At 37.3% G+C, this 12,502-nt stretch overlaps 1 protein-coding gene across 3 annotated transcripts in view; it reads right to left on the bottom strand.

The window, feature by feature from the left end:
* The window catches only part of LOC138754428 (tumor necrosis factor receptor superfamily member 1B-like), a 55,050-nt gene that overhangs the window by 16,003 nt on the left and 26,545 nt on the right, over positions 1–12,502 (bottom strand). For all 3 annotated transcript variants that reach the window (XM_069918690.1, XM_069918689.1, XM_069918691.1), the window contains one exon: positions 12,397–12,490. In XM_069918690.1, coding sequence (XP_069774791.1) covers positions 12,397–12,490 — 94 coding nt within the window. The remainder of the gene's footprint in view (positions 1–12,396; positions 12,491–12,502) is intronic.

The raw sequence follows: 12,502 nt of genomic DNA on the forward strand, positions 1-12,502 counted from the left end.
ACTTTTTATGTTGATATATCTTCCTTATTTAAGAATGTAATACAACAACTTTATGATACTTTTCATTTACCTGAGTCCTGTTCTAATGCTATAATTACAGTTATACCAAAAAAAGATAAAGACCCTTTACAGGTAGCTTCTTACCGTCCTATATCATTGTTAAATGTAGATTATAAAATAATGGCTAAAGTTATGGCTAATAGGTTAGCTCAGTATTTACCAAAGATAATACATCGTGATCAAACAGGTTTTATTAAAAATAGGTATGCTTCGGATAATATTTTACGATTAATTACTTTAATAAATAGATCTAAATCACATGGTGGTTTCATTGGATGCAGAAAAGGCATTTGATAGAGTAGAGTGGAAGTTTTTATTTCAAGTACTTGAGAAGTTTTCGTTTGGTCCCTCATTTATTGGTATGATTAGGGCTTTGTATAATGGACTGAAAGCTAGAGTTGTTACTAATGGTTTGCTTTCAGAATCTTTTAATTTAACAAGATCTACTAGACAAGGATGTCCATTATCACCCGCTTTGTTTGCTTTAGTTATTGAACCTTTAGCACAATTAATACGTCAGAATGAAAGTATCAAAGGTATGAGAGTTTTGAATGAAGATTATAAAATAAATTTATTTGCGGATGACGTTTTGCTGTATTTGGTGGATCCTGATGTTTCTCTGCCAGCACTTCAAGATTCTTTAGAGATTTATGGTCAATTATCTGGTTATAAGGTTAATTGGACTAAAAGTGAAATTTTATCAATTAGTAAAGATGATTATTCAATGTTTAGAAATATTACGAATTTGAAGTGGACGAAACAAATTAAATATTTGGGAATTAATGTTAATACTGATTACCAAAACTTATATTCACTTAATTATCTTCCTTTAATGAAGAAGATTAAGGCAGATTTAGTTAAATGGAAAGATTTACCTTTGGGTTTATTAGGAAGAATTAATACTTTAAAAATGAATATTTTTTCTCGTATACAATATTTATTCCAATCAATTCCCTGTTGTTTACAAAAAAGATTTTTTAAGGACTTATATAAGGTAATTAGGGATTTTTTGTGGAAAGGAAAATTCCCTAGGGTGGCTTTGAAAAAATTGATGTGGGATTTTCAATTTGGAGGGTTACGACTACCTAATTTTCAATTTTATTATGAAGCAGCTCAATTTAGATTTCTTAGCGTATTAATGGCCACACAAGAAATGCCTAGTTGGGCACAGATAGAATTGGCAGTTATTTCTGAAAAATTTTCGAATTAATTTTTATTTTGATGGAATAAAAATTTGTTACGAACTTATGATGTACCAATATTGAAACATTTAATGAATTTATGGACAAGTAAATTACATAAAATGGGATTGAAAAATAAGTGGTTGGGAAGATTACCATTATTTAATAATCAACTTGTTCCTTTCACGGTATCTAATACTATTTTGAAACAATGGGAGGAGAAAGGAATACATAATTTATCTGACTGTTTTTTAGAAGGTCATTTTTGTTCTTTTGTAGAATTGCAAAAGAGATTTGATATAAGTGGTCATTCTATATTTGTGTATTATCAGTTAAGATCTTTTGTAAAACAGGTATGTGGTTGCCAAATGAATTTATTGTCTGAAACTGATTTTGAGAAATACGTACTCTCATTTCCAAAAAAGGGTTATATATCAGGCTTGTATCGTATTTTGTTGGAATGTGAAAGTAAAATAGATTGGGATAAATATAAAATGAAATGGGAAAAAGATTTAAGCTTAACAATAACTGAAGAAGATTGGTCTGAAATTTGTCGTAACAGTGTTCGAAAATTGATCAATGCTAGATTGGCGATGATCAATTATAGTTTTATACATCAATTATATTTAACACCCGAAAAATTTAAAAAATTTGGTTTTAGTAAGTCAGATCTTTGTTTTCGTTGTGATCAGGTTTCTGGTACTTTTTTAAATGCTGTTTGGTTGTGTGATCGGTTACAACAATTTTGGAAAGGTATTCAATCTGTATTTAATAATCTATATAATCTTCATATTGTATTAGACCCTGATATATTTTTATTAGGGAATATGCAACCGTTGATTGATTTAGAATTAGATAATTACCAGATTTCTTTTATTTATTTAGCGTTGGCAGTGGCTAAGAAATGTATAACGATTACTTGGAAGAATAGAAATGTATTGTCTTTAGATAGGTGGTATTCAGAGATGAAGTTTTGTTTGGTTATGGAAAAAATATCATTTTCTATACAAGATAAGATGTCTTTTTGAGTTAAAGTGGACTCCATTTATTGATTATATACAATTTAAATAAGTTTGAATTATTTTTTAAAAAAAAACTTTTCATTTATATATATTTTTTTCTATACATATGTTTTTTTTCTTTCCTTTTAGTTTTTTTTTATTAGTTGGCTTTTTTTCATTTTAAGTTTTTTTTTGTTTGTTTTTGGTTTTTTTTATATATAGTTTTATATAATAAAAATTTTGTGGACTAATAATTAATACTTAATTAATATTTTTTCAAATATATATTGATTTTCTTTTTAAGATATTTTTTTTTAATTTATTTTTCTCTTATACTAACTATTAATTCTTCACTCTTTATTGTGGGGGTGGGGAGGGGGGAGTTTAGGGGTTAAAAATTGTTTCTTTTCTTTTAGTCTTAGTTTTTAGTTGTCAGGGGGAGATTTTGAGATTGGTATTGTATTAATTAATTATGTTACTTTGTATTTGTATTACTTCGTTTTGTATTTTTTTTGTATGTGAATTACTGACTTTCTTTATATGTTAAAATTAATAAATAAAGTTTCAAAAAAAAAGTATAGACCTATTTTTGTTATCAGCTCGTATGCAAGATAGAGTAAGAAAAACAGAATATAAAGCTAGAATATTATCAGACCATTCACCTTTAATATTGACAATAAAGTCTCCAAGAATGTCTTTCTTTGGCTTGGCTTCGCGGACGAAGATTTATGGAGGGGGTAAAAAGTCCACGTCAGCTGCAGGCTCGTTTGTGGCTGACCAGTCCGATGCGGGACAGGCAGACACGATTGCAGCGGTTGCAAGGGAAAATTGGTTGGTTGGGGTTGGGTGTTGGGTTTTTCCTCCTTTGCCTTTTGTCAGTGAGGTGGGCTCTGCGGTCTTCTTCAAAGGAGGCTGCTGCCCGCCAAACTGTGAGGCGCCAAGATGCACGGTTTGAGGCGTTATCAGCCCACTGGCGGTGGTCAATGTGGCAGGCACCAAGAGATTTCTTTAGGCAGTCCTTGTACCTTTTCTTTGGTGCACCTCTGTCACGGTGGCCAGTGGAGAGCTCGCCATATAATACGATCTTGGGAAGGCGATGGTCCTCCATTCTGGAGACGTGACCCATCCAGCGCAGCTGGATCTTCAGCAGCGTGGACTCGATGCTGTCGACCTCTGCCATCTCGAGTACCTCGACGTTAGGGGTGTGAGCGCTCCAATGGATGTTGAGGATGGAGCGGAGACAACGCTGGTGGAAGCGTTCTAGGAGCCGTAGGTGGTGCCGGTAGAGGACCCATGATTCGGAGCCGAACAGGAGTGTGGGTATGACAACGGCTCTGTATACGCTTATCTTTGTGAGGTTTTTCAGTTGGTTGTTTTTCCAGACTCTTTTGTGTAGTCTTCCAAAGGCGCTATTTGCCTTGGCGAGTCTGTTGTCTATCTCATTGTCGATCCTTGCATCTGATGAAATGGTGCAGCCGAGATAGGTAAACTGGTTGACCGTTTTGAGTTTTGTGTGCCCGATGGAGATGTGGGGGGGCTGGTAGTCATGGTGGGGAGCTGGCTGATGGAGGACCTCAGTTTTCTTCAGGCTGACTTCCAGGCCAAACATTTTGGCAGTTTCCGCAAAGCAGGACGTCAAGCGCTGAAGAGCTGGCTCTGAATGGGCAACTAAAGCGGCATCATCTGCAAAGAGTAGTTCACGGACAAGTTTCTCTTGTGTCTTGGTGTGAGCTTGCAGGCGCCTCAGATTGAAGAGACTGCCATCCGTGCGGTACCGGATGTAAACAGCGTCTTCATTGTTGGGGTCTTTCATGGCTTGGTTCAGCATCATGCTGAAGAAGATTGAAAAGAGGGTTGGTGCGAGAACACAGCCTTGCTTCACGCCATTGTTAATGGAGAAGGGTTCAGAGAGCTCATTGCTGTATCTGACCCGACCTTGTTGGTTTTCGTGCAGTTGGATAATCATGTTGAGGAACTTTGGGGGACATCCGATGCGCTCTAGTATTTGCCAAAGCCCTTTCCTGCTCACGGTGTCGAAGGCTTTGGTGAGGTCAACAAAGGTGATGTAGAGTCCTTTGTTTTGTTCTCTGCACTTTTCTTGGAGCTGTCTGAGGGCAAAGACCATGTCAGTGGTTCCTCTGTTTGCGCGAAAGCCGCACTGTGATTCTGGGAGAATATTCTCAGCGACACTAGGTATTATTCTATTTAGTAGAATCCTAGCGAAGATTTTGCCTGCAATGGAGAGCAACGTGATTCCCCTGTAGTGCATGCAGCCATCTTCAGCGCAAACTCCGGGAGATCCAAAATGAGTGGTGGACTAGCCTCGCCAAACGAACACAGCTCAGCGCGGACATTGGCGACTTCAGGGGTTTCTACGAGGCTCTAAAGGCTGTGTACGGCCCCTCACCCCAAGTCCAAAGCCCGCTGCGCAGCTCAGACGGCAAAGTCCTCCTCAGCGACAAGATCTCCATCCTAAACCGATGGTCAGAACACTTCCAATCTCTTTTCAGTACCAACCGCTCAGTCCAAGATTCCGCCCTGCTCCAGCTCCCTCAACAGCCCCTAAGGCTAGAGCTGGATGAGGTTCCCACCCTGGATGAGACATATAAGGCAATCGAACAACTGAAAAGTGGCAAAGCAGCAGGTATGGATGGAATCCCCCCAGAAGTCTGGAAGGCTGGCGGCAAAACTCTGCATGCCAAACTGCATGAGTTTTTCAAGCTTTGTTGGGACCAAGGTAAACTGCCTCAGGATCTTCGTGATGCCACCATCATCACCCTGTACAAAAACAAAGGCCAAGAATGTATAGATGGAGATTAAACTCCATGCTACTCAAAAGGCAGGATTTTAGAGAATTCATTGAAAGATAAATAAAAATGTATTTTGAAATAAATACGGAATCAGTGGAAGGTAAGTTTATACTATGGGATGCAATGAAAGCGTTCATTAGAGGGCAAATAATAAGTTATGTAACCAAGATGAAGAAGGACTATAATCAGGAAACAGCAGTTGGAAAGGGAAATAGTAAATATAGAAAAAGAATTAGCAATGAAGGAAGATACAACTAAAAGAAGAGAATTGGCAGATAAAAAAATAAAATATGAAACACTACAAACATATAAGGTGGAGAAGAACATAATGAAGACAAAACAGAAATATTATGAACTAGGGGAAAAAACGCACAAAATTCTAGCATGGCAGCTTAAGACAGAACAAGCTAAGAAAATGGTATTGGCATCAAGGAAAAAAGACAAACAAATCACATATAATCCAAAGGAGATCAAGGAAAACTTTAGAGAATTCTATGAACAATTATACCAAACTGAAAACGAAGGGAAAGAAGGCAAAATAGATGAATTTTTGGCTAAAATTGAACTACCAAAATTACAAATAGAGGAACAAAATAAATTCACAGAACCATTTGAAATAGTAGAAATACAAGAGATAATAAAAAAATTACCAAATAATGAAACACCAGGAGAGGATGGATTCCCAATAGAATTCTATAAAACATTTAAAGATTTATTAATTCCTCCCCTCCTGGAAGTAATCAACCAGATTGATAAAACACAAAGCTTACCAGATTCATGTAAAACAGCAATAATTACAGTAATACTAAAGCAAGGAAAAGATCCACTCGCACCAGTGTCATATAGACCAATATCATTACTTAACACAGATTATAAGATAATAGCTAAACTATTAGCAAACAGATTAGCAGAGTATGTACCGAAAATGGTAAATCTAGACCAAACTGGATTTATTAAAAAAAGATGCACAACAGACAATATTTGTAAATTTATTAACTTAATTCATGCAGTAGAAGGGAGTAAAGCGCCAACAGTAGCAGTTGCTTTAGACGCAGAGAAGGCCTTTGACAGAGTAGAATGGAATTATTTATTCAAAGTATTGCAAAAATTGAGTTTACCAGAGAAGTATATTAATTGGATTAAAGCATTATATAAGGGGCCATTGGCGAAAGTGACAGTAAATGGATATATATCAAAGCAATTTAACTTAAGCAGGTCAACACGGCAGGGATGCCCACTATCACCCTTATTGTTCGCATTAGCTATAGAACCACTAGCAGAATTGATAAGAACAGAAAATAATATAAAAGGGATAAAAATAAAAGACAAGGAATATAAAATCAGTTTATTTGCGGATGATGTTATAGTATACTTAACAGAACCAGAACTATCAATAAAAGAATTATATAAGAAATTGAAGGAATATGGAGAAGTGTCGGGTTACAAGATTAACGTAAATAAAAGTGAAGCAATGCCAATGAATAATGCGGATTTCTCAAAATTTAAGAAGGAAACACCATTCAGATGGCAAATGCAAGCAATAAGATACCAAGGTATACAAATAAATAAAAATCTCAGCCAACTATATAAACTCAATTATTATCCACTAATGAAAAAATTACAGGACGATTTAGAGCATTGGAAAGATTTACCACCAACACTAATAGGAAGGATAAACTGTATTAAAATGAACATTTTTCCAAGGATATTATACCTATTTCAGGCATTGCCAATACAACTGACAGAGAAATTCTTCAAGGAGTTAAAGAAAATAAGAAGGAAATTTTTATGGAAAGGGGGGAAACCAAGGATAGCACTAGATAAATTAACAGAATGGTATAAACAAGGAGGCTTACAACTGCCAAACTTTAAAAATTATTATAGAGCCGCCCAATTAAGATACCTATCAGATTTTTATCAAACAAGGGAAAAGCCAGATTGGACTAGATTAGAATTAGATAAAATAGGGGAAAAGATACCTGAACACATATTATATAAATGGGATGAAAAATTGGTACAACATAGAAGTTCTCCAGTATTACATCATCTACTCAATATTTGGAAAAAGATTCATGTAGAAAGGAATAAAACAAATTATCAATTACCAAAACTAATATTGACGCAAAATAAGTTACTCCCTTTTACAATAGATAACCTTTCCTTTAGAGAATGGGAGAAAAAAGGGATGAAAAGAATAGAAAATTGTTTTTCAGGAAATAGATTATTATCCTTTGAACAAATGAAAGATAAATACAATATAACTCAAGATACAGTGCTGGCATATTACCAATTGAGATCCTACTTGAAGCACAAATTAGGAAGCAGTCTGAGTTTACCAGAGGGAAGTAACTTTGAATATGTGATTACAGATACAATGATAATCAAAAGATTTATAACAAATATGTATATTAAACTGCAAGAAAAGGAGAATGAGGAAACAAATGGTAAAACTAAACAAAAATGGGAACAAGATTTAAATATAAAGATAAAAAAGGAAACATGGGAGAAGTTATGTTCTGGAACGATGAGAAATACAATAAATACGAGGTTATGTATGATACAATATAACTGGGTACACAGGCTATACATTACACCTCAAAAGTTAAATAAATGGGACCCAACAGTATCGGATAGATGTTTTCGATGTAAAAAAGAAATGGGAACAACAATTCATGCAATCTGGACATGTGAGAAAGTAGAAAAATTTTGGGAAGATCTAAACCAAATATTAAATAAAATTACAGAAAACAATATACCAAAAAACCCAGAGATCTTCCTCCTAAGTAACATAAAAAACAAAGAATTTGGAATTGATTTGGATGGTGCACAAAAAAGATTTGTTAAGATAGCTCTAGCCGTAGCAAAAAAATGTATTATGTCAACCTGGAAATTGGAAGATAATTTGAAAATACAACAATGGTATATAGAAATGAATAAATGTATTCCATTAGAAAAAATAACATATAGTTTAAGAAATAATATTGAAATATTTGAACAAATATGGGAGCCTTACATGAAACACAATAGAGAAAACCTACTGGGGACACTACCTAAATTAACGAAAGGAGAAGGAAATGAAAAGAATTGACTCAGTGGAATTTCTTGTTTATTTTTATTGAATGACAACATTGTTTGACTGGTTTAATGTATCCTAGATTTTGTACTTTAAATGGATGGGGGGTGGGGGAGGTAGGGAGGGTGGGATGGGAGGAGGGAGGGGGGGAGAAAATGGCACTGTATATATTTGAAAAGGAAAAAGTATGTATTATGGTCAATGTGGTTTATGGTGTGAAAAATAAAAAAATTTTTAAAAAAATGAGATGCTGTGAGCAAGGTGGACAAAGGGGAATCGGTAGCAATTCGAACTTCAAAATGACTCTTGATTAGGCACCACAGGAAAAATTGAAGAATTTGAGAGTAATATATTAGCATGGATAAAGAATACCTGACTAACGGAAAAGAGTCCAGGCAAGGTAGAACGAGCCTGGTACCACAGAGATCAGTGCAAGGGCATTCATGATAAACTACATGAATGACTTAAAGAAATGGTCCAAGTCTATTGTAGTCAAATTTACTGATGGCACAAACATTGGAGGGAAAGCAATGTAGGCAAGAGGATATAAAATATGTAAAAGAGTAACCGACTGACAAACATTTGTCAAGAGCCACAAGGTTATTATTTCCACAGGATGAACAAAAAGTGGAATATTGTTAAATGGAGAGAAATGAAATAAGGATCTGGGAATTCTGGTAAATGAAATTTCATATACAAATAGACCAAGTAATTAATAAGACCATTATGGCTTTTATTACAAGGGGATTGACAAAGGAGGTTGAGAATATCTGCACACGGCATCTGTGAGCCCTTTTTAGTGAGGTTTTACTTGCAATGCATCATGTTCAGAGTAGATTCACTTGCTGGAATCCAAGGTTGAAAGTTGTCTTTTGGGGAAATGTTAGCGGATGGTCCTATACTCACTGGAGGTTTGCAGGATGAGAAGTAATCCTATTGCAACATAAGTTTCTGAGATAGAGTCATTGTGGAGAGAATGTTTCCCCTCATACAGCAAGGAGTAAGACTTTACAAGGAGACATTTGAGCATCTTTGGAATTCTTTGTTCCAAGGAACTGTGCGGATGGAATAGCAGAGGACGGTGACCACGCTGGCAGACCAGTGAAGGGCTCTGCAGCTGAAGAACATACAGGTGCAGGCTGTTGGTGACCCAAGGTGAGGAACCCATCTAGGCTGTGGGCAACCGTGGTCAAAGAACTCTCATCAGGCTCGGACTGCTGGAGATTGGCTTGAGACTGGCTGAAGGGGTACCAAGTATCAGAACCCAGATATGAGAGGCTTCCTCATCATGTCGAAGGTTTGAATCTGGTGCTCGGATTGCCGATGTTTTGGACTGGAGTCTGTGTCACTATGGAGGCGGCAGGAGCGCTGGAGGCAAATCCATGGACAATCAGTAATGCTTTGGGGGGGGGGGACGATGAGACTCTCTTTAGCTTTTCTCTGATTGTAAGAGGTGCCTGGCAATTTCTGCTGATTGCAAAACTGCTTTACTGCAGACTAAAGCAAATTTTGTGTACTATAATACCTATTTTATTTCAAGGCTGAGGTCAATATCTATTTGAACAAAAGAAGAAATAAATCTTAATGGGAACAGAGAGGAATTTATACTGGACAACAAAATGTTTTCTTCCTGAACACATTTGGGTGTATTTTATGGATTTTGGGCTGCTAATCATGAGAATTATCTTAAAATTTCTTATCACATACTATTTTTAGATATAACCTCTTTTTGTGATTTCCTGTCATATTTTGTCTACTTTGAGCTTATAAAACCACGAAGTGCAACGTGTCGTTGAAAATTCATTTTCTGCATCCACACTTGGACTCCTTCCCTGGTGATCTTGGTGCAGTCAGTGATAAACATGGTAACATAGAAAGTAGGTGTAGGTGTAGGCCATTTGGCCCTTCAAGCCTACACCACCATTCATTTTGATCATGGCTGATCATCTAGTCAGTATCCAGTGCCTGCATTCTTCTCGGACCCTCTGATCTCCTTAGTCACAAGGGCCAAATCTAACTCCCTCTTAAATATTGATAAGGAACCAGCTTCAACTACTTCCTGTGGCAAAGAAGTCCACAGATTCACCACTCTCTGAGAGAAGAAACTTTTCCTCATCTCAGTCCTAAAAGACTTCTCCCTTATCCTTAAACTGTAACCCCTGGTTCTGATTTTGCCCAACATCGGGAACAACCTTCTTGCATCTACCCCATCCAATCCCTTAAGAATTTTATGTTTCTATAAGATCCCCCTCAATCTTCTAAATTCCAGCGAGTATAAGCCTAGTCAATCCAGCCTTTCTTCATATACAAATCCTGCCATCCCTGGTATCAATCTAGTGAACTTTCTTTGCACTCCCTCTATGGCTAGGATGTCTTCCTCCGATAAGGAGACCAAAGCTGTACACAATACTCCAGGTGTGGTCTCACCAAGGCCCCGTCCAGCTGGAGTAGAATCTCTCTGCTACTGTACTTGAATCCTCTTGCTATGAATGCCAACATACCATTTGCTTTCCTCCCTGTCTGCTGAACCTGCATGCCCACTTTCAATGACTGGTGCACAGCGACACCAAGGTCTCGTTGCATCCCCCCTTTTCCTAATCGGACACCATTTAGGTAATAATCTTCTCTCCTGTTCTTGCCTCCAAAGTGGATAACCTCACATTTATCCACATTATATGGCATCTGCCAGGCATTGGCCCACTCACCTAACTTGTCCAAGTCACCCTGCATCCTTTTAGCATCCTCTACACAGCTAAACCTGCCTCCCAGCTTTGTGTCATCTGCAAACTTGGAGACGCTGCTTTCTATTCATCTAAGTCATTGATCTATATTGTAAATAACTGGGGTCCTAGCACTGAGCCTTGCAGTACCCTACTAGCCACTACCTGCCATTCTGAAAAGAACCCATTTATTCCTACTCTTTGCTTCCTGTCTGTTTCACCAGGACATTGCGACCATGGAAAAGTGGCATCAGGGCAATGAGAATCCATCAGTGTTGGCCGACTATTGTTGGACACTGATGCGAGAGGCGCTGAGTACAAACGAATATCAGCGGCAAAACATTTTTAGGTCAGTTGAACTATCACAATGTGTCGGCACCATTATGTGATTAAACACTATAAATTCAATCAAAGTTTATTTCATGTTTCTCCAACTTCCTATGTGATACAGAAAACTTGGTTATCTTTGTGTTCAGCTGTAAGTTGTCTATCATAATTCAGGAAACAAACCTCTTGAAAAATATTGTCAAGTGTTATAATTAAAGCAAAGAACATCCTCACTCTTATTTAATGGCTTTCACTTTGTAGTGTTTCTCAAAAGGCCATTTCCTTTAAATTATGTCCTGGGATCTTTCAATAAATGGCTATGCCTGTGGGATGGAATGTACCCAGGAACTGTGGATAGTACTAGTCCTAATCTGATACCAGTTTACTAATTTTGCATCCAGTTGAAATGCATAGAAAACATGCACACTTCCCTCTGTTCCTAACTTTTTAAAAAACCTAAATTTAGACATAGAACACGGTAACAAGCCACTTTGGCCCACGAGTCTGTGCCGCCCAATTTGATCGACACATCCTGTACATTTTTTGAATGGTGGGAGGAAACCAGACCCCCTGGGAAAAACCAATGCAGACTCAGGGAGAACATACAAACTCCTTGCAGACAGCATAGGGTTCAAACCATGGTCCAGTCCTGATCGCTGATGCCAACTGTGCCACCCAACTTGTCTTTAACCTGTCCTGGAAGTGCTTTTATGGGGTAGTGTAGGGGGGAATTTGGTCCATTCAGTACCTGCCAGTTAAGTGTTTGATGGGGCACAGAGTTGAGGGAAATTTACTCTGAATTCAAATCTGTTTTTCTTGTTGTTGTATCAAACTAATGGAATCTAAGTGTGCATCTGTATCTCTGAACCTTGCCCATATAACACTTTATCTTTCTTTGTATGTGCATGCATCTTTTTTCTCCCCTACAATATTCCTATTTTCTGTGTTCCTTTTTCTTTGTATGCATTTCTTTTTTCATCTTCCCACATCCATGTATATTTTTTCCCCTTTGTGGCATCTTTTTCCTTCTCTTTCCCAGGTTCTAACCCAAGCTGCCTCGTGCTGGTAGCATGTAATGGATCGACGTTGAGGGTGCTTTAGCCTATCTCTAGCCCACAATAGATCTTCCTAAAGAGTGTCTAATGCCACCTGACAGCTAACTGCTCAGGAGGCCATGTGCGTCAGATTATCAAAATTGCAATCCTAACACAAGGAACTACTTACTCAGTATGGGGTCTGCAAGGCTCGGTGGAAGAAACGACATTGGAGAATGTTCCAGAGGTGCATGGTTCACAACTTACATCGGTATCTTTAGTTCCTGGGATTCAGA

The sequence above is a fragment of the Narcine bancroftii genome, chromosome 2 (assembly GCF_036971445.1).
Source record: "Narcine bancroftii isolate sNarBan1 chromosome 2, sNarBan1.hap1, whole genome shotgun sequence".
Classification (NCBI taxonomy): domain Eukaryota; kingdom Metazoa; phylum Chordata; class Chondrichthyes; order Torpediniformes; family Narcinidae; genus Narcine; species Narcine bancroftii.